The sequence below is a fragment of the Apteryx rowi genome, unplaced genomic scaffold (genome assembly GCF_003343035.1).
Source record: "Apteryx rowi isolate R43461 unplaced genomic scaffold, aptRow1 scaffold_536, whole genome shotgun sequence".
Lineage (NCBI taxonomy): Eukaryota > Metazoa > Chordata > Aves > Apterygiformes > Apterygidae > Apteryx > Apteryx rowi.
This window is the reverse complement of record NW_020450801.1, coordinates 555,327-580,806: the sequence shown is the minus strand read 5'-3', so window position 1 is coordinate 580,806 and position 25,480 is coordinate 555,327. Positions and strand designations below refer to the sequence as shown.

Genomic DNA, 25,480 nt, shown 5'->3' with positions numbered 1-25,480 from the left:
ATGCCTTCGCATCACCCTTTAATAAAACTCCAGTGCCAAGCTGGAGAGCTGGATGCCCAAGGGGGGAAAACTCAGTTTTTGGTGGCTGGGGATGGCCACACTCAGGCCGTGGGCGAGTCGCCGACACGAGGGGAAGGCAGGGGCAAGGCGAAGAAACGGCGGTGGCGGGGGGTGGACGAGAAGCGAGGCGAGAGGGGGGATTTGGGAAGGGGGCGAGGGGCGCGGAGAAGGCGGCGGGGGGCGGCGCGCTGCCCCGCGCGGCTGCGGGGGGGGCGGGCGCGACCGTTGGTGTGGCCATTGCCGCGGCGCCGCCTCCCAGCAGCTCCCCTCCCCTCACGGCGAGGAGGCGGCGCGGCGCGGCACCGCACCAGTGCGGTGCGGTGCGCCCCGGCCCCAGCGGATCGGACCGGACCGAGCCGAGCCGAGCCAAGCCGCCATGCCGGCCGCCGCGCCGCCCCCGCTGCAGCCCCCGGCGGGCTCCTGCTGCCCCTACGGCCACTGCGCGGGTGAGTGCGCCCTTCCCTCGCCCCCCGCGGCGGCCCCCCTCGCCCCGTCCCCGCGCCCTGCCTGCCCCGCTCCCCCGCGGCGGGACGCCGGCCTTTGGCGTGAGTTTTGAGGGCGATTTCGGCCGGGCGAGCTGGGGGCAGCCGGACTCCGGCTCTGGGGGGGCATGACCGGGCTCCGGTGGCGGGGGAAACTTCCTCCCTGGCCGTTATATGTTACTGCATGTGTTAACGTTGCGTGTATATACTACTGACCTAACCGCTGTAGGGTGCGTGAGCAGGGAGCGAGCACTGCTTGCCTTGTGCAAGCCCGGCGGTGCTCGCCGCGACGGACGGGGGAGAGTTTCTGTGGCATTTGAGCTTGAAATTAGGATAGAGTGACTTAGGAAAGAGTGATTTCTGCTCCGGGGTGAGCTGGGAAAAAGCCAGCTGTGGCTGAATTCCGGCAACAGCTTCAAAGACAAGAAAATCTTTTAAAAAGGTGTTCCCCAAAGATGCGAAGCTGGGATGTTTATTCCGCTGTGCTCATCACCTGGGTTGTGCAACATTCAGTTGCTTTTCTTAGAATAAGGAGAAGTCGCCCTGCTTTGTATCATAAGAAAACCTAATGAGTTTTGTACAGCCTTTGGGAAATGGAGCAAAATACTACTAAAAGGAGAATAAGATGCTACTAAAAGGAGAATAATTGTTTGCTGCTTCATACAGAGTTGTTGGAGGTCAGGCTAACCTTCCTTTTCCCAGGCTGAGAGACCACCTAAGCAGCTGTAGAGGATACAAAAGCAAGCTTTATAATCTGAAGGTTAAATCATTGTTTACTATTCTGAAAGGCATGGACAGGGTCATGTGTATTACAATAAAAATCAAAGATGAGAAGTCATTTGCAGTCCTCTAATACTTGCTGTGAGTATAGTTCACTTGAAATAAATGCTAATAGGCCAGTAAGATAGCACTGATGCTGTGTAAAAATAAACAGTATTTGTTCCAAAGATTTGTAGCTGTTGCACAGCCGTGTGTTAAAACACATTTAGAGACTGAATTTTCTCTCACCTGGTGTTCAGTTTGGAGATTACTACAGTTGCAACTATGTGGGTTACAGGTTTAGGCTTAAAGGGTGGGGAAGGCTATTGTGCCCTGAGTGTCGAATGTAGATGCCTTGAGGTGCGGTAGCCAAACCACCCAGCTGTGCCTTATGGAGCACAAAATGCCGCTTCTGCTCTTGCATACCCTGACTTCTGTAGTGAAATCAGTTACACTTGCTCCTGTTTAATAACAGAATGGATATGTATAGGAAGACTATTCTGTAACTTTTCACTGTGTGGCATGATTTTTCTTCCATTCCTCGGTAGTCAGGACTAAATGGGCCACTGGTTTAACCTAATGGGACAGTTTTCAATTTCTGAGAGGCTATGCTTGGAAACAGCTCTGTATTTTGAAGCTTTTGCTACACAGTGTACTGAAATACTTCTTTTAAACAAGACCTCACAACTGTGTAAACAAACTCTCGCTTCCTTCTCTGAGCCTGTAGGTTTCAACCTGTATTGTGTGAGGGGTTAATCTAATAGTTTATCTTGCATATTTTTGCTACTAACTTCATAATATAAATAACAATATATGCATATGCACATATTTAGAAAAACCTTGTTCAAGTTCTGCAATTCATTATACCTTTGCTATCCTGTAGCTTTTGATCCAATTTCTTTTGCAATGTTTGGAGTTGTGTGTTTCATGTAGTATACTTTTCTATGGAGACTGGTCTGAAAAAATATCAGTTAAATTATTAATCAAATAAAAGCAAAAGAACAAAGAAGTGGGTAGATAAGAAAAGAAGCAACTTAAAAGGTCTTTGGAGCTGAGTAAGTGGGAGCCATGGAAAAGCATTTACAAATTAGAAGAAGAGGGGAGGAAAAAAAAAAAACACTTCTGCTTTATGGTTTCCAAGGAAATACTTCCTGTCAACTAAGAAAGGACAAGAGAAAAAAAGGAATGTGGTGTTAGTAAAAAAAACAAACAATAAAAAAAACAAAAAGCCAACCCCCCCAAAAAACTTGATGAATTTTTCAAATGTAGTAGAAAACTTTCTGATGCCTTCTCTAATGACATGGGTATCAAACAAGTGCCCCCCCCCCGGTATTCTTTTTCTTTAGCCCTCCTCTTAACGCTTTCTTGTGTTTTTTTTTTCTTGTACACTCTGAATGTAGTTTCACTCCTTGAAATATTGAGAAGCAGAGCACAGTCACAAAACAGCTGTCAAGTGATCTAAAGCTTACAAAATACACTACAACTAGTTTATGTAGTACAAGTGCAGCCACTACGTCTTCAACAGCAACTCCATTGTGCTCTTCTCAAGAGGCGGCTGCATATTATAGTTGAGGAAGCTGTGCTGCGGTTCTTTAGATAGAATTGATCCTGCAGAGTTAGACCTTTCTTGTATTGTAATGGGTGTGGATCTACAGATACGGCATTACTCTCCCCATAAAAGCTTTTGCAGGACATGTCAGCTGAGGGCTAGCCTCTGGTAGTAAATCTCCATACATGGTTCGTTAACCTGAATTGGTTAATTGGGCTTAAAGTGTCAGCACAGATAAGATAATTTGGTTTTAATTCAAGTGATTGGCACATGTTCAAGACCCTGAAGTTGAGCTGTTCTACTGTTACCTTGTCTTCAATGTTGTCTTAAGTTAATTGACTTGGGCATGCTAATCTGAGTTTTGAATATATCTTTATCTAGTAGTCTCACGATAGACTTTGTATCTGACTGCACTGCAGTGCTTTCTAGTCATGTCCTACCCAGCTTCTCTATTTTGGTGTTTGTGGGACTTTCCACATGTGGTGACTAAGGGAGGTTGTGTGGGATTCACTTCCCAGTTTCTAAGCTCACTTAGCTTTACATTGCTTTCTACAGCTCTAGGTTTGTAGAGATCTGGAAGCTGGTCCTTCCTTCTTTTCCAACAGTTCTAGGGCTAATGGAGTGGGGTTTTGTCACTGTATTCCCTCTTTTGCTTTGACATGATGATTCCTAAATATTTAACAACACTTGAAATCAGTGTTAATGTAGATTTTCTTGTAAATGTAATGAGCACTAGAACATTATGGAACATTCAGCAGTCTCATTTAGATTGATCCAGCTCTCACTGAAGGCAATGTGAATCTTTTAATTAGCTTCAATGTAACTTAGAGCTGAAAATGTAGAAATGGAAAGAGGTGAATGTGAGTTTTTACAGTACGCTGTTTCCAGGATTTCCTTGTTTTCAGGGTAGGTGGTCTTTCCTTTAGGAAAATGTCCACTAGATCCTGGAAGCAGACTGAAAAAGGGCAGGGGGAGCTACTGCCTCAATTAGTTCTAATGTGAATTTGAGGTTTTGGTAATTTGCCTTCACTGCAAATGGAAATCAGGTACGTTTACCAGCTTCCCTCTGTTATTAGTGTAATTCTCTCAGTCTAATTGTTATAAGAATGCAAAACAATTACCTATGCTAAGTATTCTTAGAAGCTTTCAGTAATCATTCTGAAAACACCATCTCCCACTCGATCAATGTTGCTAGCCTGCACGTATATTTTAGCTTTTTAGTTTTCATATCACCCCAAATAATGTACTTAATAGAAATGCTGAGAAATGTCTGGTAGTGTGAAAATTCTGAGCTTTCTGCTTGTCATCATGCTTTTAAATATAATTAGCACTGGCTTAGAGTTTTGCCTGGAGAAAAAAAAAAATTCTTTTATAAATGGTGCAAAACAACTGGTTTTGCAATGTTGGCTTTAATATATGACTCTCTTCTTAAAAAGTGGATCTGTAATAATGGGATTGGAAATTCCACTCTTACACGTGAGTTAACATCTCTTAAATGTGCTAAATTTCCAAGTAAAATGTTTGGATAATTGCCACTTTTGCAAACTAAACAGAGAATCAGACTCTAGCTGGGTCTTCTCTTCAGTTATGCAACAATGTTATTAGTAATAAAGGTTTTAGAAGCCTAATTAAACCCTCAGTGACACCTCTGCAAGCCCTCTAATTTTCATTGGTTTTGCTCAGTTGCAACTGATTAGTCATCAAATTGAGATTTAGGAAGCAATCCAAGTAAAATCTGATACAAAAATAAGCAGAATCCTGCTCCTTCCATTGAGACAGCATTGGCTAACAGGATTAAAAAGCAATGAAAACTTACTTTGTGATGAAGCATGAATAAGTAATTTGAAATATATGATAGTTCAGGAGTCCAGAACATCAACGTGAAACTCCTTGGACACTGAACCATGAGAAACACACAGAGAGCTTTAACAGATGGATAATTGCAAATGTGGCAGTTGTGTAAGATGCTTTTCTTTTCTTCTGCTAGTTCTGCCCCTCTCCTGAAAGATGTTCTTGATGGAAGGTCCTGGATTGCATAGCTCGCTTCCCTAGTTACTGGGACCGTCCCTAAACCTGTCAAACTACAAAAAGCAGGCATAGCTGTTACCAATAAAATACACAGGGCTGTCACCTTTGAAAGAAATGAAATAAATGAGCAGTTTTATCATGTTCTTTTTTGGTTTTATGCAGGGTAATAACTTAAACTGAGCCTCACATCTCCAAATGCACTGCTTCATTTCATGTGCAGTGCACTTCATCTTTACAGATTATGCATCTGTATACTTCTTTAAAGGAGTTTCATTATGCTCATTTTTTAATCTGCTACCTTTAGAATGTCAGAAAGAAAAAAAATAATGGAAGTGGGGTTCTTCTCTTAAAAAAAAAAGAGAAAGAAAGAAAGTAAAAATGATGGCACTTGTGACTCATTGCCAGACTACATGAAATCTTTACCTTCATCTGCTGCTCTGGGGGTGATTCAGCTCAGTTTAACACTAACACATGGCAATAGCCATATGTGTTTGCTGTAAATATTTTATTTTTTAATTACAAATGGCTTAATTTAGAAAATCTTAAACTGTACAGTGGGCTTGCTGTGGACCTGCAGGGGGAGCAGATGAGCTGATAGGAAGGTAACTTTTGCCCAACCAGTATGGATGGATGGGGAAAGGGAGTGTAAAACTGTCAGAAAGCAAACCAGGCTGCCCTGCAGCAGTCTGGCCCCAACTGCTTAGTTTCTGAGGGGAGCCAGGTGGGAGAAGGCCAGGGCAGACTGCAAGGAGGCTCTGAATATTTAGCAAAAAGGAGAAAAAAGAGGAAAGGAAAAAGCTGAATTCATTTTCTTTGAGGAGAGAGAAGGAAGAATGGCTGCTAAATGTCTTTTATCCATCATGGTTCTCAAATATGGTAAATACAGTCGCGTGTTCCTGTGTGCTGAGCCTCCTACATGCATATCACTGCAGGTTGGCACTGGAGGTGTGGGTGACAAGGAGGCAGCATCCATCTTCAGAATGGAAAAATCCATAGCTTTCCTAGCTCTAGCAAGGGATCCAGTGTGGGGATCACTTGGTCTCCCATCCTCAGCTGAAGTCCAGCCAGCTGCAAGGTTTTCCACCCAGGCTGTCCCTCCAGACAGCCCTTCCCACCTGAGGAAATCCTTAGCCACAGCATCTGTCTGCTTTGCAGCCGCTCTGTACTCTTTACCCTCTAGCATCTCCCATAAACTGAGGGATCCATATACCAAAACTGGCAGTGAAAAGGAGAGTCTGAAACGGGAGGGAGGGGGAAAGGGACTAGAGTGAATGCCTGAAAAACTGGGGAAGAATGAGAATGGACCTTCATGGGGCTGAAAGACTTAGAGATATCTGGTTTCCAGTTTGCATGACATAATGGATGTTTATTTTATTCTTCAAATCAAAAGCTTTTATTTTTTACATGCTGTCAGCAGATATGTTTTAGTGGTCTTCTTGCATGCCAGGGGCTTGTGAGGGCAGGGAGCGGATACAGAAGTGTGTCTCTCCCTTGCTTGTGTCCTCTAGGACTAGTCTTTAATGATGTTTTTTCCTGACTGCTGACGTTTTGGAGCTCACTTAATAGAACAAGACGTAATTTGGCCGGGAGAAACTTTAGTCCTGTTGATGATGTGCGGGAAAGAAGGAACCCAACTTGACACACAGTTGAGTTTGCAGGGCTGACAGTTAAAGGAAAAATAATACTCCATGCAAATTTAAGCATGCTTGATGTGAAATTGTGAAAGATAATGAACTTGGAATTCCATCATACTTATTTTATAGGACTTTTAGGACTAAAACTGTATATTTATAAGACAGATACATTAATAATATATCTTTTTATTTATATAAATTGGAGGTGGATGTGCTGGCATGAATACGATAGGAGCTGCCCATAAAGGTAGAAGAAATAATGTTGTAGAAATTAAGCTCATTCCCTTTTTATTGTGACAGTATTAAAATTGTTTTTGAAAGATTCCCACTGATGAGCAGTATTTATGATACTGGATGTAATTTTGTTTTCATTCTGCAGCAGTAGATAATGCAATTAATAATTCTTGCAAATACTGTGATAGGTAATTCCTGATGTTGTCTGCTAAAATACACTTCTGTTGTCTAAAAATACTTAGATTGTGCTTATCTCATTGGTTCAGGAAACCACGGTTATGATGACCAGATGATTTACAGTACTGTTTTATTGCATCATATAATTTGTATTTGCCTCACTGTCTAATATGTCTTGAGCACATATCATTTGACCAATGTGTTTCTGTCAGAACAGGTACTTAAAATCCAACATTATTGAAGTTACAAAGTCAAGCCTTTACAACTATTGATTAGTGATGTTGTCTTCCCCCCTGCCCTGCTTTGTGTGCATTATGATATAACCATTAATTGCACTATCAGTTGTTATTTTCCCTAGAGTCTCTGACTCCATTGGTGCATAGGATGGACAAAGCTTATGTAATGAGCATCAACTCACTGTTTGCCCCAGTTGTTCATGCGTTTCATGGCATGCTTTTTGAACCCTGCTGTGAATATGGTTTATTAACTTCCTCTTGGGCTTTTCTGTCATGCTTATCCTTACAAGAGCAGAATACTTCACAAACATGGATTAGCATCTTTGTGATAGCTCTAAAGAGAGTGCATTAACTATGTTTTTCTGAGTGGGAGTCAAGGTGCAAAAATTCAGGTCAAAAGTCCTTTAATTCAGAGAAGAATGCAATCTGAGATATCCAGGCCCGCAATTTTGGGATGACTTAGTGTTTTGTATGTGTTGTGTTATAATACTTTATATGCCTGAGGTACAGCTTCCAGCAAATTTTGTTGCAACTGTGACCATCGAATACTTTTGCAGATCAGGTCCTAGGATATTATTCTGGGCACCAGAATGTAATTGTCACTGAAAAATCTAGGTTAAGTCAATTGCTTAGAAACTCTGTAGAAGTGTCTGGGATAAAATCCATTTCTCTAAAGCTGTAGTCCCTTACCTTGAGAAAACATTCTTCCTCTTCTGTATTCTTTCACAACACACTTTTCAACTGCTGTGCTTGGAGAGATAAGGTTTCTGTAGACAACAGGCTTTTTCACTGCATGGTCCTGATGCTGATTTTTCTGTTAAAGAGGATCCACTGTGGCCCGAAGGGGCCAAAGGAAAAACCTTATGTGCTTGTAAACTATCTTTTATGCAAGGAGATGGTGAATTGAAGTTGTGTTGATAACTTTAGTTCTGTCTTCTCTTAATAATGAACTTAGTGATGTTCTTTTAGTACAGCTATCTCTTTGTGTGCATGTAGTTTCTCTATTCTTTTAAAAAAATAATCTAGGCGAACTGATATGGTAAGTGACAACAGGAGGAGGTAGATGTCCTTTATGAAGAACTGCAACAGAGCTGACCAGGGATGTGAGGACAGTTCTGTTAGTGGCTTCCAAGCCTGTCCTTTTGCATAAGCTCAGGGTCCAACCTGACTTCCTGGCCCACCTTGTTCCCATCCTCACATTTACTGGTTCCCATTTCCAGTCTCCCTCTGCTTCCACTTTGTCAGCAAAGTTCATAGGAATTGCTGTCAGCCAGTATCTAAATATGGCCCTATTTGCCCCATCTCCTGCAGCCTTTCCCAGTCCTTTTTCCTCCTCACTTGTGACTTCTTAGCCCTCTCTTTTTCTTTTATCCACCCAGTCCAGATCTCCAGTCATTCCTGTTTCAGTTCTGGCACTGGCACTGCTATAGCCAGTTTGGATTCTGGACAGAGTGATACCCAGAAGAGTAATGTCCCCCCTCATTTCCTTTCCTATTCCCAGCCCTTCTGTTCTCACCCAGCAAGTTCTAGGTTCCTGTCCCAGCTCCTCCTCCATTCTGTCTCATTTGCCTTCCCCCAGTTGACTTCCATTTTTAGTCCTTTTGCCAGGGCTCCTCATCTCCTGTCTTTTAAGTAATTCCTTATCCTGGTCTCTTTTCTGGTGCCAGTCCATCTTTCACAACACACTGGAGCACTGAGTGACTTCTCTTCTCCCTAGTCCTGTTTATCTGCCTGTACACGTATTTGTCTATAGTCTTCGTTTCTTTTGTTAGCCAAATCCTTGTGCTGCTTGTTTGCTTCCAGCTTCCCTTCTGACAAGCCAGTTCCATTCTCCTCCATTTCCCTTATTAACTTTCAGTCTCCCTGTGAGAGGCTCCAGCCACTGTAACTTATCCCAAACTTTTCATTCAACCGTCCAGCCTTTTCTTATCAATGTGCCTCAGTAGCTGTTAAAAGGGAAGAGAAATTTTTGAAGCTTGAGCTGCCCCTCAAGGGCACATACACCGTGCCTCTGATCTGTGTGAGCCTTTTGAGCTCGCTCAGGCTGGAACTAGTGGGGATTTTCCTGCTGAGTTTGGCATTGTCTCTTACTGAGATCTTGTGAAATTAGACTTCCTTTTCTATGTAAAATTTTATATGGATAAAATTGACATGGGGTGACTACTTGCTGCTGCTGCTGAAGTAAAGGCCCATCCTAACTCAAACAAAATCTCTGTCCTAAATGTCTGGAAAGCATGGCAAGGAGGCAAGGGTGAGCAGGAGGAAAGGAAGGAGGGGGTGTTTCCGCACCCTCAGCTATAGTTATTTAGAGAAAAACTCACCAGTGTTTTTGAACCTGGTAAAACAATGTCTTTTTATCTAGCCTTTTTCCTAGAAAGGCTAGACAATTTCACCTGAAATATTTAAAAAGAGAGAAATCAACTTTAAGCAGTTACTGGTGTACTAGATTCTATCCCAAATAGTTGAAACTTGAAAATATTATAAGCTACTAAGGAATGGTTCCTCTAAGAGGAAGTGTCAGCAACCATCGTAATGGATGTTATGACAAACCATACCTATAATAAATATATAGATTTTAAAAATAATCTTTTCACCTGATGTCCTGTATATTTGGACAGAACCTTTCCAAACTGGACTGACAGGCCTATGTTTCCAACAAGTAGGGCTGTAAGCGATGCCCATGTAAAATTTACTCACTGTAAAAGGATGCCTGTGATCATATATTGTTTCTGTGCAACTAATTTAGTACATTCATCAGACTTGTCATACTACTTCTTCTTCAGTCTCGGGCAGTTACAGTGTGCACTAGCCCTGAAAGTTGCAACATTTAATAATTTACAGCAAGAAGAGGAGATTAAGATAGTATACTTCTAGAGGACTCGTATTACATCCTGCAGCTGACTGGTGATGAGTACTGTTAACTGCGTGAATTACATACCTGGCTGCTCTGAGCTAAAGGCAGTCCAGAGAGACTCTTCTCCTTTGGTTACTTTGAGATACTTGTGGATACTTTGACATAAATAAAATGTTTTGGATTCCAATTAAGATTCTTCTTTCTGTCGTCTTTGTTGTTTTGCATGCCCTCAACAACAATTGCTGGGGCTTCAGGAAAAAAAAATTTTTGGTTCTGCTCTTTCACTTCCCATTTGAAACAACATTTTGTTTATGCTATCTTGGGACTGATATGTGAAAAACACTCCCAGTTACACCATTTCTGTTATGTGCAACTTTACTTTTATGAATAACCCTACTAATGTTTTAGGGAGTTTTCACAACTGCTTTTTTAAGTGGAGGCTTTCATATTGATCCAAGGCCTTCTAAATTGCAGGGCTTAAATAAAACCATCTTATTCACAGAAAGTGATGCCATAACTAGATCCTATTTCAGTGTTCCCTTCAATTTTAAATTGTGTTGTAATACTCTTTGTAAAAATTTAATTCCACTGCAACCTGTGACTTGATACCAGAATTAGCTGCTGGGTAAACCATTCAGTTAATTACTGAAACTGTGATCTCAAGAGGGAGAGCCAAGAAGGAATGCAAGATGAGTGGAAACATTTTAATTAATATGCACAAACTTAGAGACTGGTCAAGGGAAAGGATAAGTTTTGAAGGGCAAATGCCAGCAGTAAATTAATTGCAATGATATGGTGTTTGCCAGAGGTCACATACTAACCTTGGTGTTGTAGGACTGTAGCCATTTGTTAAGATATAGTTTGGTTGGAGCCTTGCATGCACACCTTATTCAGAGCTAAAGTGCCTTGAATTTCCTTTATCTTATTCCACTTCCAGAGTGGGAACCAAAACCCTCCAAGGAAAGGTCTGCTAGAGGAAATTTTGTTTTGTTTTCAGTAGGATTGTCTGTAGGATTTCAGTTTCAGTAGGTTTCAGTAGGATTATCATGAATTTGTGAATTGGCTATTAAAAATGTACCTCAGAAACTGTGCTTGCTGCAGCAGCTGTTTTCTCTTCAGGGAGCCCTTGTGCTCTGGCCAACAGATGGCTGAACTTTGCATGCGCACTACCTGCTCGGGCCCGCAAATCTCGTGTGTCTCAGCCTTCCTGCTTCCCTAGGGGCTGGGTGTGATCAATTTGCCCCTGGAAGACCATGTTCTTCCTCATCCAGAGCTCTGTATCTTTCTGCAAGTCTCAGTTTTCTTTTTCCAGTGCTGCTGTGTGCAGCTTAGGTGGGATCCATGGTGCCTTTTACCAGTCAGGCTGCCCTGCTGCTTCCCCTCCATAGCAATAGCCCTCAGCACCCTCCTCTGCCTTGGTGCTCTCCCACAGTTTTCTGCCTTCTTCAGCTTTTGCATCATCCTATATACTGACATTTGGTGAAACACAAACATATAGATAGAAGTGTATATGGGTAAAAATAGACTTGCATGCATTCAAACATATTAGCCTTTACAAGAAACATGCAGATTTTTTCAACCATTAGCTCTCAGTAAGACATTAAAAGAAAAAAATGCATTTTCCAGTCATTTTTTCACCAGTGTATCATTTGTCAGTACTCCAACTCATTGAAATGCGTTTCTGATTCCCATCTCCCCTTCCTCCCTCTCCTACTTTTATATAAATATGGAAGCAAGGTTTTGAAGTAATATAAATTGTAGCTATAGGATTGCCCGTAGCTATAGGATTGTATGTATATGTATGTATGAGTGTATGTATATGCCCGTGATCTTTTCATAGCTTTTTAGAAATGTTTGTTATTGCTTTAGGTATATGAACTTTCAGGAAAGATTGGGGCTTACTTCATATTTTAACAAGAATGTATCAGGTAAAATAAATGCATCTTAACAAGAAAATAACTAATATGTATAGCTGTCGCAGGCAAATTAAATTAATTTCTTAATTTATGTGGTATTTATATAGATTAGTCATTTTGACCACTTTGACAAAATTTGGCACTTCTTCTTTTTCTCAGAAAAGTTTAGGAGATATCCATATGCATTTATTTAAGTATTTATGTAACTTCCTTTTTCATGTTAGAAAAAGGTGTGAGATTCATTCTTATTCTTAAAATGATTATTTTAAAATTTGTGATATGTGTCAAACTATTTTTGTCTAGGAATTAAACCAGTTTAAAATGTACAAAACCACATCCCTGGATTGTTTTTATTAATGAAATACAATTGCTTACAGGCCATTAGTTACAGAGAAAAATTAAACATGTTTTCTGTTTAAAGCTTAACTGCTTTAGTAAAGAAAGGAAACATTATCCATACTCAGTTAACTGAAACAATCAACAGTGCAGCCAGGTACTTAAAATGAATGACTGTGTTTGTAGAAAGGTGTGATAATAGCAGCATAGCTTGGAGAAACATAATCTGTGGGAAAAGTCATTGTTAGTGCAGCATTGTTTTTATGTTGGACCAAGATTATAAGCTGAAAAATGTGCACTGTTCCCATAAGCAAGATAACGCTTTGATGACTGTACACAAGAATCTGAAAATGTTGATCAAATTCAGAGCTTCAGCAGTTCCTGGTAACCAACATATTGTGGAATTCATTTAGATTTCAGAGAACTATTATTACATCTGATTTTTTTTTTCCATTCAGAGTAGGCTTTTATTTGAGTAGAATGTAAATACCTGATACTGAAAAATCACTAGCACATATGTAGTCATCTTTCAATAACAAGAGATCATCTTTAAAAAGTAGAATGAAGACAGAAATATCTTGCTCCAGTACAACCACCAAGCATTAGTCACACATAGCTCTTATATAATGCTTACGTCTTCAATCAGCATGTTGACAGCTGGGCTTCTTTGTAATATTTATTTGGAGAAAAAAATTCTCTCTCATTTGGCAGAAGGGAGAAAATGAAGACAAGAGTTAAGGCAAGTGCTTAGCTGGTGAGGCTTATGTTTCAGAAGTCTCCATCATTGCAGTACCAAACCAAGCCATTATCAGAGTGGAGATTTGTAACAGTGTCTTCCTATGTCATACTTTCCCCACTCAGACTCTGTGTTGCCTTTTGGATAGGCTGTTTTTGAGGAAAGGTGAATGAATGCTGCAGCCCTTGTTGGGAGAAAGTAGTTTTCCCTTTCATTTGTTATTCTAGGTATGAAGGCATATTTTTTTCACTCTGTTATGACTTGATGAAAGGCACAAATAAAAATATCTAGCTTGAGATACTGAAGATGATATTTCAGCATTTGAAAACCAAAATGTGATAGGCCTAAGCCTGCAAGAGCTCTTGAACATGTGTATCTTAACTCTAGCACCAAGAAGAATGTTCATGAGAGTGAACTCTCTCACACTGTGGCTATTAAATCATAATATTGTGTAAAAATGGGCTGAATTCTCTGGAAGATAAGCCATTTGTGTGTGGGAATTTCATTGCAATGGTCCAATAATCATTTTGGCTACTTTCTTTTGGCTTCATCTTTTTAGTTCAAATATATTGAATCTTTGTTGCCAACTAAACTGTAAAACCATTAAATGGAGTTGGAAGCTCAGTGTGATCTCATTATGAAAGTTTATTTCTTATGACTGAAAAGACTTCCATTGCAATCAAGTTCTAATCTTAATAAGTGAAAGAAATCAGAGTATTTAAGATAGTGTTATTATTCTTAGCTCATTGTTTTGTATATAGATAGTGACTTATGTTATAACTTGGTTTGGCTGTAACTATGTATTAGGTTTTCAGTTCTTCCTTTCTGGAATTACGTGTGAAGAATAGAGCCATTTTATTTGTTGATTGGGGTTTCAAGATGAAATCCTGCTGGGAAAACTGCAAATGTGCCTGGGGAGGATTCAGGACTTTTTGCTTTTACATATGTTTTAGAATAAAAAAGTCAAAGCACAATATCAGAAAACCATGATTCAACATCAAACAGAATTAAAAGAGTTTTTAAGAAAAAAATAAATTATATTGTTACTAAATGTACTACAAACATTATTATAAAATTATAGCAAAAGTGGTACTTTTCTTTAAGGAATTTCCTTTTTCCCCCCTATTTTAAATTTACTTAATTTACAAAGTAAATAAATGGTCCAGGAAAAGTGAACAGTAAGATAATTATTTTAAGAATACAAGGCTGCACTCAAATAGCCATCTGGTAGCAGTTTTAAAGCAAAAGTACTTCATTTCTCTCACATCATGCAATTTAATTGTGGAACTTGTTGCCTCAGGGTTTGCAGTGGTGAAAGTTGCAATTGGGTTCAAAATGGAATGGAGTGGGTTAATGGAAGTTGGATCCATTACAGGATGTTAAACCCTCTGGATAGAATTCTGGCATGAGTAACCCTATATCTGAGGATTGCTGGAAACTGATGAGATACAGGAGAAGGATCTATTTGTTTCCAATATATTTATCTGAATAGTGTCTCTCAGTCATAAAATGTGTGCGGTATTTGTTGAAGTGTGTATTTGCTGACAAACTTAATGTTTGTAGTTGCATGTATATGGAGTTACTCCCTGATGGCGCTTTAAGTGCTTTATAAACATTGCATGCATGTATCCTGACTTTGAGACCATGTACACTGATGCATGGAATACTATTACTCAGAGACATCTGATGATGGATAATGAATAATATTTCTGCTGTTTGTTTGCTCTAGGACATCGAGGCTTGTTTGACCATACATCACACAATCCAAGTTCAAAAGTAAAGGAAAGGAAACTACAAGGGACTTCTTCTGTTGATCGAGGAAACTTTGGAAAACCATGTTTGAGTGCAAATAGTTATAGTTCACCATTTTTTAATCGCCGGAATGGTTTTCACACAATACATTCAGAGCATAGCCCTGTGAAGCCAAGGATTGTTACTGTGGTGAAACCCAGTGGACACGCACTCAGAAAGATAACCTTGCTTCTGAACAGAAGATCGGTCCAGACTTTTGAACAGCTGATAGCTGACATTTCAGAAGCTCTGGGATTTCCACGCTGGAAGAATGACCGTGTGAGAAAGCTTTACAATCTGAGAGGTAGAGAAATCCGAAGCGTTTCTGACTTCTTCAGGGATGGTGACGCCTTCATAGCTGTGGGGAGAGAGCAGCTCACTTTGAAGAATCTGGAACTGGTAATACAAGAACTTTATCCGGATAATCCTTATGCTGTCAGTGCAATTCAGCAGAATGAGGAGCAGTCCCAAAAACTGAAGAGCAGGCTGTATGACAAGGCTTCAAAAGTGGACAGTGGCTTTGATGAGACAGAAGTTGCCAAGAACTGCAGTGATGCCGTGTCTCCCAAACTGATAGCCAGATGTGAAGGAAAAAGTCAAGCCAAGACAAGGCAAGAGGGAAAGATGAAAACCAAAAAAAAGTGGACTAGAGAAAGCTGGGATGGTGAGCAAGGGGTGAAGCCTTCTAGAAAAGCCCGAGAAGGTGAGAGGCGCTGTAACCAAGAGAAGAGTCCTGAGAAAAGAATAGAAGAGAGTTCAGAGGAAGTAACGAGATGTGAGAAGTGTCAATGGGAAAGGCAGGCCAGACAAAAGTTACAAAAGGAAAGGCAGGCTGAGACCTCATTTGAGAACAGAGACCTCAACACAGGCACATGTCAGAGGTACCATGTAGAAAGGAATGCAAAAGCCAGGAATTGCCGAAAATCTTCAGAAATTTCTCTGGAAGCTGAGGAAGTTGGACTGAAAGATAATGGCTGTAGGAGGACATGGAAGCACTTACATAGGAACATTAATGAAGAGCTGGAAAAGCAAAAAAGGAGCATTGAGAAGGAAAGGGGTCTAGAGAGGCATGAAAACCATGAGAAAGGAGTAGTAAAAATCAAGAAGAATGCTGTAGAAGCACGGCAGGTAACTTGTGAAGTGAAGGAAGAGAATGGAAGTAGCTGCATAACTAACCAAAGTGGTTGGCTAATGAAAGATACTCCAAAAGATGCAGAGAAACCATTGAAAATACACAGGGAGGGCAGAGAAGGGCAAAGGACTAAAGAGGAGGGTGCCAGAAGAGAGGGGGATATTCTACACAGGGACAATGACGTGAGACGACCAGAAAAAGCAGGAGAGCGCAGAACGAATAAAGAGGAAAACAAGGCTCAGGGACTGGAAGACACAAGCCGGAGGCATGCTATTAAAAGCAGAACTGATGTGGAAAACCACTATGAGATTGGCAGGACCATTGGGGATGGGAATTTTGCAGTGGTGAAGGAATGTCGCCACTGCATCTCCCAGGAGATCTATGCCATGAAAATTGTTGATAAGTCCAAGCTGAAGGGGAAGGAGGACATGATGGAAAGTGAGATTCTGATCATCAGGAGTCTTTCTCATCCCAATATAGTAAGCTTAATTGAAGTGTATGAAACAGAGGCTGAGATTTATCTAATCCTGGAGTATGTCCCAGGTGGGGACTTATTTGATGCAATCATAGAAAGTGTGAAGTTCACAGAACACGATGCTGCTGTCATGATCACTGACCTGTGCGAAGCATTGGTTTATATTCACAGCAAAAACATTGTTCACAGAGACCTCAAACCAGAGAATCTTTTGGTAAGTATTGGCACTAACAATATATATGTGCAAGAGCTGGATTTATTTTTCTTTTTGTTATGGATCTTTGGATATTTCTTAAGAAAATACAGTGCAGAGAAGAGGTACTGTAGCAGTAAAGTTTGGAAAAAAGAGTACAATTTTGAAGTGAAAGTAGCCTTCTGGTTTGCTTTGCATATATCTGCTGTACACTGCTGATAGTAGTGCCTGCAGATAGAAATTCATGTGTAAGTGACCTGGCTTTCTTGCATAGTGAATTTTTGCATATTTCTGGAAATCAGGTCTGTTATTTAATATCTGACTTCTAGGTATCCAAGCTTGAATGCTTTGCATGAAGCAAGTGCTGAATCATAAGGCATCTCCCTTGCAGACCGGAATGTATTAAAATTGCCAATTCAGCTTATTAATTTGAAGCTCTCTTTGTTAACTGCAGTCACATTCTGCAGACCAACATGCTAGTCCTCTCCTGTAGCAGTTTCTGCCTTGTGATGATTTTGTTTCTCAAGAGCAGAAGTATGATGCAGTTGGTTGTAATAATCTGAAACTGCAAGATGAGTATTTCAGTGAATTATAGCACTGAGCACTAAAGTCAGCCCAAGTACAACCCTTGTGCCAAAAAGCAAAATTCTTTTTTGCAACACGTTTCCGAGGCTACATTCTTTGCATTCAGCACTGAAATCAGTTGAGTTACTCACATGAGCTCCCTTGCCAATCCTATGTCTTATGCTTTTGCACTAAAGTTCCAAAATTTGGACCATATAGAGACCATGTTTTTGCAAATCTAATTTGGTCTGCTGGTGGAAGATCACAGTTAGCCAAAAATGGGTTATAGGCAATTTGGTCTTATGTGCCATTCAGTTCTTTAATGGAATTAATATTGGGAAGGTATCACTGGGAATTACTGGACAAAAAAGACAGCATAGCTTGTAGAATAAGCAGAGATTGGACAAGGATGGGCGTGAAAGGTTTGCTCCTGAATCTCTTAATCAACCAATAGTATGTATACTAGCTCCTGCTATGCAACCTGGATAGTCTGAAGAAGATTATTGGTATGTAGGCTGCATGTAAAGAAAAGATGGAGAGTGCAAGTGGTTGGTTTGCGGAAAGAATTGTGTTTCTAGGCCCTGCCTTCATGCTCATTGTTTTGATGTGAAAGCAAGACTTCACTCAGAACTGAAGGGTGCTCTTCCAGAGGCTGGAAGAATTTTCCATTTTGAACCAGGCTCTGCTCCTTCCTCTTTACTGAAATTAAACTGGTACATGTGAAACACCTGAGACCAGATGCTTTATTTCCCTTTATAATGTGTAATCATCACAATGACGCAGGTAAGCAGAAAGAGGGGTGTGATACAGATCTGTTCAGATTGTTTTCACATTTAATTTGACTCTCTGCTAAACAGAGATTCCTGGGCAGCGGCAAGTTTTGTAGCATTGGAATAATCACGTTGTCCATTCTGGCTAAACATACATGTCAGAAAATATTTTGCAGGGACAAACTTACTCCTGGCCTGTAGGTATTTTGCTGTATCATCAGGGTCGCCCAAACTGAATGCGAAAAGACTTATCTGTTGGAGTTTCCCCTTGCTGCTAATTGACTGAACATCTACCTTATATGTAGTTTACATAAAGCTTCCCATTGAAAAATTAAGGTAAGTAGTAAGTTCAACAAGTCAAATGAAGTTATAAATTGTTGATAGTATTTTGCTTATTTGTAGATATTCCAGTGGAACTTACCCCTGCCATTTAGTGCAGAGGTGTGGGAATTGTACCAACCCTGTCCAGCAGCACAGGTCCCTTCTGTAAGGAATCCTTCTCAGAAGGGTATTTTTAATCACAGTGTTTGGGAATGGTACTTAGCAAGGTTTTCACGTGCTATCCAATAAGCATCTTAGTAAATACAAGTTATCTAAGTGAAGATTTCTGTCTTTCTGACCTAAAAGGTGCTGTTTCTGACTTCTTGGAGTCACTGAAGCAGTAACGGAGTAGGAAGGACTGCTGCTGCTAATCTTAAAGTGTCAGCCAGAGCTGAACAGTAACAAGCGTTGAAGAAAAATTCATGGGCTCATCCAGTGTTGGCAGGTCAGGGGCTGTGGGTAGTCTACTGGAGAGGAAGCACAGTGCTGTGAGTGCTGGCATCCTGAAACATCACCTTTTCTGTTCTGGGTTGTGGGATACCTCTCACTTCACTTCAGATTGCTGCTCTGTAGATGTTTAAGTCTGAGCTAGCTTTCCTAGGCTCTCTTTGTACATAGTGAAAAGAAATAGGCACACACATTAGGCTGTTGAATCATTTATCCTATTTTGGATGTCTGTTTTTGGTCAGGTGAATCCTGTCCTTTCTCTTTCTTGCCTGTAATTTTTCCATATTTCTTAAACCTTTCTAGCAAATGGAGAATGGAAGAAAAAACATCCTTAGTCTTTTTTCCTAAAGCAATGCGTCTGTCTGCTATAAACCTGCTATGTGTGAAAGTCTAATCCTGCTCCTAATGACTTTTGAGCGTACTGGCTAATTTCCATCAGAGTTGACAGAACAGCAATCTGAGGAAGAAATATTTCTACAAGTTTCATGCGAATAAGCAGCCGGGGAAAGAAGGGAAACCCTATTTCTACCTACCACAGAAGGAAAGGTGGAAATACACTTTGATGTCTCATGAAATGTAAGGTTATTCACACAGGACAGAGTTGGAGACCTGGTTTAATTAGTTCACTCTTGTTCCTCTTGTAGAACTGTCCTCTAGTTATTATACTTCTATAACATCCACAGTTATCCCTTTTTGTTCCCCCCTCCCTCTCTTACTGCTGTGGCTGCCAGCAACTTCCATGCTCCTTGCAGCATAACTGTGAGGCAGAAGGGTGGTGACTGCATTACAAAAACAAAATCTGTTTGACAGCTGGTGTGAAGACAGCTGCTCTGACTCCCTCCTGTCAGCTAACACAGTCACCTGATTTAGGACTAGATGTTTAACAATAAAACCTTTGCTACCAAAGATGAGCAATATGGTGTATTTAGCCCCACAAAAGAAGCCAGTCACTTCTTTAATGCTACCTGGAGGAGCATAGGAGGAACAGAATTTTCTAATGAGGTTCTTGGCTAAAGGACTTTTTAATTCTACTGGAAGTGACATTTCTTGAGTTGTGGGTTAGAAATCGGTTTCAAAGTGCGGTGGCTGTTTTTCCAGTTTATGGCTGTAAAAGACCCAAAGTCACAACCTTGCCCCTTCTTGTATCAGTGATTGTTAATTTATCTCCTTGATGCTTCCAAAACATGCCAGTATGGTAACTGTGTTTAACATTGGGCTTTATAAATAATATTATAACTGTTATAGCTTCTCATGCATTTGAGTTTTTCCTCTTTTTTCTCCTTTTCTCTAAGTTTTCATATATGAGAACTTCAAGTTTAGCTTTTCTCTCGTTTAACTTCAGTTTTGTGATACTATCTACAAATACACAAAGCACTGTCAGGGATTTCCAAATGCATTTGAGTTAAAATCCTATTTAACTGGTTGCCTGTCAGGAGCTTTCAGTATGATAAGCCTACACAGGGAATTTTCTGTAAGATTTTTTCATAGAGGTATTCTTCTAGCTAGCAGCAAGAGAAGTCTGAAACTCAAGTATATAAGCAGTGCTTTCTCTTTAGCTCTGAGTATCTCTTTCTAATATACAAAAGTCCTGCTATCATGATGTCTATGTGAAGAATCTGTGCTACCTTATGTATTTGCATACAGAGGAATATTTATGCTATAAATCGCCATCTTAAACGTCCTGTTGAATTTCACAGTGTAGATGTGGAAAACATACAGGAACATGAAGAGGTGGCAGTCATCAGCAGGCAGGAGAAAGAAGAAGGATCAGTTTGCCCCTTCTTTGAAGATGAATTTGGCTTTCTATTAGAGATGGCTGTATTAAAATCTTCTAGGTGGAAGACTGGTTAGTCTGGTTAGCTGGACTAGTTAGAAATACAAAACAGTATTCAAATATCCCATTATGGCATCTGCATTCGAGAGAGTGGTGAGCAGTTTTGACTGCCTGCAGTCCAAGGCTACCAGACACTTCCCTTACAGTTGAAGGACACAAATATTTATAATGCCTAAACTGGCTGCTTATAGAAAGTGTACTGAATACTGTTCCTCCTTATCTCTGACTCTGTAGGTAGTTAAGATAAGGCAGGCCTTTTAAATGGGCTTTTGGAACCATTCTTTGTCTTGAGTGCAGATGCTTTAATAGGTATCTTTTTAGGCATCACGGGAGGTTAGTATGATCATCTAATGTTACCATTTTTGTTTTGTTAGCGCCATTTCACATTGGCTCTGCAGAGTGCGTATTGTAGGTGTGGGAGGCATGGTTGGATTTCTCTTGAGCAGGCTCTGGATTTCTGTCATGCTGCTGTGAGTAAGTACTCTGGCCTCAGAAGAAACAAAAGTGACCTAGGAACCTTTTGTTTCAGAGTGGCATATACATTTCTGTGTTGAAAAGAATTTACATGCTTTTCTGCTGCCAGGCAATGGAATGGATAGACTGGAGTGTACAAGGATTGGGATCCTTCACCTGAGCTCACTCCACGTGAGCTGAGTTTGAGTTGTTCTGAGCATAGTATTGCTGAAGATGCTGAGGAGCTCTGGGTTGAGGTTTTCAAGCATGCCAGCAGGTTACACGCTTTCTTTGAAACAGTTGTCATGAAGCTGTAAAAATATACCCAAGTGCCTACCAGTTTGGTTGTTATGTGAAATGAAAGCTTACTGGTTTTGTCCTGGAAGAACAGACAGTGCAGTATTGCCACCTTGTGCTCTGTTGAGAGATTAGAGTTTGATGTCCTGATAAAAGAAAAAGTATAAGTGTATTTCACAAAGCAAGACAACCAGATGTTCCCAACTGACTTTGGTAAGATTGGGATTAGGACCAGTGACCCACCTTGGTTTCTAAATGTTTACATAAACATAAAACTGATATTTGTCTTAGAATGATAGCATGCAGGATATTAGTGGAAATCTGTGTGATACAGTTTTGTTGTGTAATTTTAAAAGCTTTATATGTATAATATAAAATATATTCATACTTGTATATTCATAGAATATATAAAATTGAAATTTTCCACTGTAACTTTTTTAGCATGCTACCACTATTACTCATATGCTTCAAATCTAAATTCTGTGTATAGATGCTTCTCTAGGAAGTAACTGTTACCTTTATATAATTTATTTTTCATTTTTCTCAGCTGATGTGTTCACAGCACATCATGACAAAACATCATGAAGTTGTCTGCTTTTAAAAAATAAAAAGATGGCTACTACATTTTACCTTTCTCCAGCAAAAGTTTTTACTGCCTGCCTGTAGTAAACTTTATTTTCAGTTTCACACTGAAAACTGTTTTTTCTTAGGAAAACAACAAAACCCCAAAACTTTTTGTTGGTTGGAAACTAGAAGAGTGTTCATAATTGCTATAAAGAAGACAAGCAGGGATTATTTGGCTGTAATGTAGGAGAGCAGTTGTCCCATCTGTGCCCTTTGCTGTCTTATAACAGAGACTATCTTGAATTTTTGGCCATTTCAAGCACTGTCTGGTGGCAAAGTGTGAAGTGTTAAAGCATGGTGTATGTCTGCCGTATCATATTCCAGCTTGTCCCTTCAAAACCTGTGAGTCTGGATTTCCTTGGGTTTCTTGTAGACATGTTCACTGCAGGTCTTTTCCCTGTAGTTACAGAGATGGACAATTTCTCATTTAAAGCAACATGACACTTTTTTAATTCTTAAAGAATGTTGGAATATCAGTCACCAGTATTAAGAATATTGATATGTTTTATTACCTTGCTATCTTGTTCATGACTTGACCTTTGAATATTTTGTTTCTTAAAATAATGTTTCATTGACCACATTACAAATTAAAGAAAAACAAAATTAGAATGGGAAGAAGTGTTTTGACTACTTTCCAGGTGGATGTAGGAGATGGGAACTGCAAGAGACACACATTTAGGAGGATATTTCACCTGGATCTATTACTCCAACTCTTAATATGTAATGACTGTGACTCATACTTGTTTTCAGGGCAGCAGGTAGAGTAGCAGAATAATTTGCAAAGAAATGAAGAGTTGTTTGGTTTTTTATTAGACTTTTATGAGGGAGTTATGCTTTTTGGGTGACACTGTGAAGTCAGTAACTTACCTGGGAATATCATGTTTCAGCGTAAAGAAGCTCACAGCTTTCCTCTCTCCAAAGGGAAAGAAGAACTTGTTTTCACAAGGGAAGAAAATTAACATTGAATTCACTCTCCTTTACTTTTCATCCTCCTACCTTTTCATTTCTTGGAGGTTAGAGTGTGCCAGAGCTTTTAGAACAAAGTTTCCTTTTCCTTTATTGCTTCTCCTCTTAATTATATACACCAACTTAGTATACGCAAACAACTTTCTAAATACTGTTTATCAAAATGCTGTTTCCATTTCATTTTGATTTACTTGAAAGCATTACTCTCAGGACTTACTTCTTCCTGCTTATTATTAACTGCTTCCTTTATATTTTGATGTCTTCAAATGAATCTGGACTAAATATGTACATTTTTTTTGTTGTGTATAGGTTCAGCATAATGCAGATAAATCTACTACACTGAAACTAGCAGATTTTGGCCTTGCAAAGCAGGTTACAAAACCCATATTTACTGTGTGTGGAACACCAACATATGTTGCCCCTGAAATACTTGCTGAGAAGGGTGAGTGTATATATTTATAATTTTTAGTAAATCATATGATTACTCTGAACTTTCTAATCATGGAAATATTCCAGAATGCTTCAACCTATCGATATGTCTTTACAGGGTAGGAGATGGGCTAGCAGTATAATCTGTGAAAGGAAAGAAAACCTTTTAGCTTTTGAGAAACATAAGCATGACACCAGTCGTATCTGCGGTTTTAAAGTTTATGGTAACGTAAATGTGATATTTTTCAAGCAGGCAAGACATAAAATGCCATAGAAAATAATTGCTGAAATGGGGTAAATGAGGAAGAGTTCATCTTACAACCTGAGGATAGTCACCCCCATTTCATGTTTGCAATCCAAACAACTCCAAGGCCCATAATGATGCAAAAAGATTGTGAAAATATATCCCATACTTACATAACAACCCCAAACGTAGTTCAAATCAGAAGAAGGTTTGGCGATTTCATATCCAAAAAGATTCAGACCTGGAAAAGTGTCAGTTCTGTTGATGACTCAAGCAAAGCTATTTCTGTTTCTTGTTCTGTGGAGCTGGGTTGCGCATCTCCAGTTATATTCTGTTTCAATGGAAACTTGGCACTTTCGTAGTGCTTTTTTGAAAGAGAATCTGAGAAGGACTATTTTACAAATAAAAGCTGTGTTTTTTCAATTAGGCTCCAATTGACACTGGCCTTGTGAGACAGAGAATGTGTTGAAGAAGAGAGGGACTTTGGGAGAGCTGTAGTTATTAACAAACAGTACAGCTCAGCTTGAAAACATGGTGTACCAGCCACTCATTCTTTGGCTGACCTCATCTTTTCAAGAAACAACCTTCTGTGTTTCTTGGAGAATGGAAGAAAAAAGTTTCCTACCATTTATGACTTTTCTCTCTAAAACAGGACTTTCGGTAAAAGATAGTTAGCCTGTGGTTTGTCTTTTTCTCCTAAGGTTATGGGCTTGAAGTTGATATGTGGGCAGCTGGTGTGATCCTTTACATTCTCCTCTGCGGTTTTCCCCCTTTTCGCAGTCAGGAACGTGATCAAGAAGAGCTGTTTCAGATTATACAGCTGGGTCATTATGAGTTCCTTTCCCCATACTGGGACAATATTTCTGCAGGTAAGAGTCATCGTTTATACCATACCTGAGAAGTGACAGACTTCTTCCCTGGAATGGTATGGACACATAAATTCCACTTTTGGACAGAACAGAGACGTTGGTGAACTTTGGTGTTGTCTTCAAGGTCTGTTTTGTGTGAATCTGTATTTGTTTCAAATCTGAAGTTGATCCTCTGGTAGTATCAATGTGAATGTGAATATCGGGTATGATTGATTTAACTGATTACTCCCTTTCTGAGGCAAGAGCAAGGATTTTCCTCACCTTGCTTGTATGAATTGCCTCCATGAAAAAGGTACCACAATYGTATGTTAGATTGATAACCTGAGAAGGAAATTCTTGCTCTAAAGAACTCTGTGTGGATTTTCCATTGAAATGTATGGGGTCTGCACTTAGTAATCTCTTTTCTCCCACAGGCTAGTATAGTGTCCTTATGCATTTTTCAAAACTGAAAACCCTAAAACCCCTCTCTCCCTGAAAAACTTAAACAGCCCCCTTCCCTTCTCCCCACCCCCAACCTCTTTCTCACTGGAGTTCTACAACTTTTATGGTCTTTGAAGGATCAGATACCCAACACTGATTCCTGTGAATGAGAGCCCCTAGCCTGATGCCTACAGCATACTTTCCAGATTAAGTTCCCTTCCCTTTTTAAATCTCTTTCTATAGGGCAGAAATGTATCAGTAAGGGACATGGTGGAGATTTGATGTCTCTTGCCTGTAGTTCTAAATCCAGTTGCTAGGATATCTCCTGGGGTAGCCGCAAAAGTCACTATGGTAAAATTAATAGGAAAAATGAGAAGGATGTTTTGTGTAGGTATAACTGCCTGCATTATCACATCACTTTTCTCCTCCCTCCTTTTCTGTCTTTCATAATAGCAGCAAAAGACCTCATAACCAGGCTGTTGATAGTGGATCCCCAAAAGCGCTACACAGCACGACAAGTGCTTCAGCATCCTTGGATCAGAACAGCTGGAAAAACTAACAACAGAAATTTGCAGAGGGAAGTGACAAAAAATATTGAGCGTCATTTCCGGACCCAGCGCCGCAAGGAAGCTGCAGATGAGGACACCTGA

The 25,480-nt window shown here is 40.0% G+C and overlaps 1 protein-coding gene across 1 annotated transcript; it reads left to right on the top strand.

The window, feature by feature from the left end:
• On the top strand, positions 1–25,480 carry DCLK3 (doublecortin like kinase 3). Its single transcript, XM_026081050.1, has 5 exons — positions 1–187; positions 14,731–16,613; positions 23,178–23,310; positions 24,243–24,410; positions 25,284–25,480. The coding sequence occupies exons 1-5, from the start codon at positions 1–3 to the stop codon at positions 25,478–25,480; spliced, it is 2,568 nt and encodes an 855-aa protein (XP_025936835.1).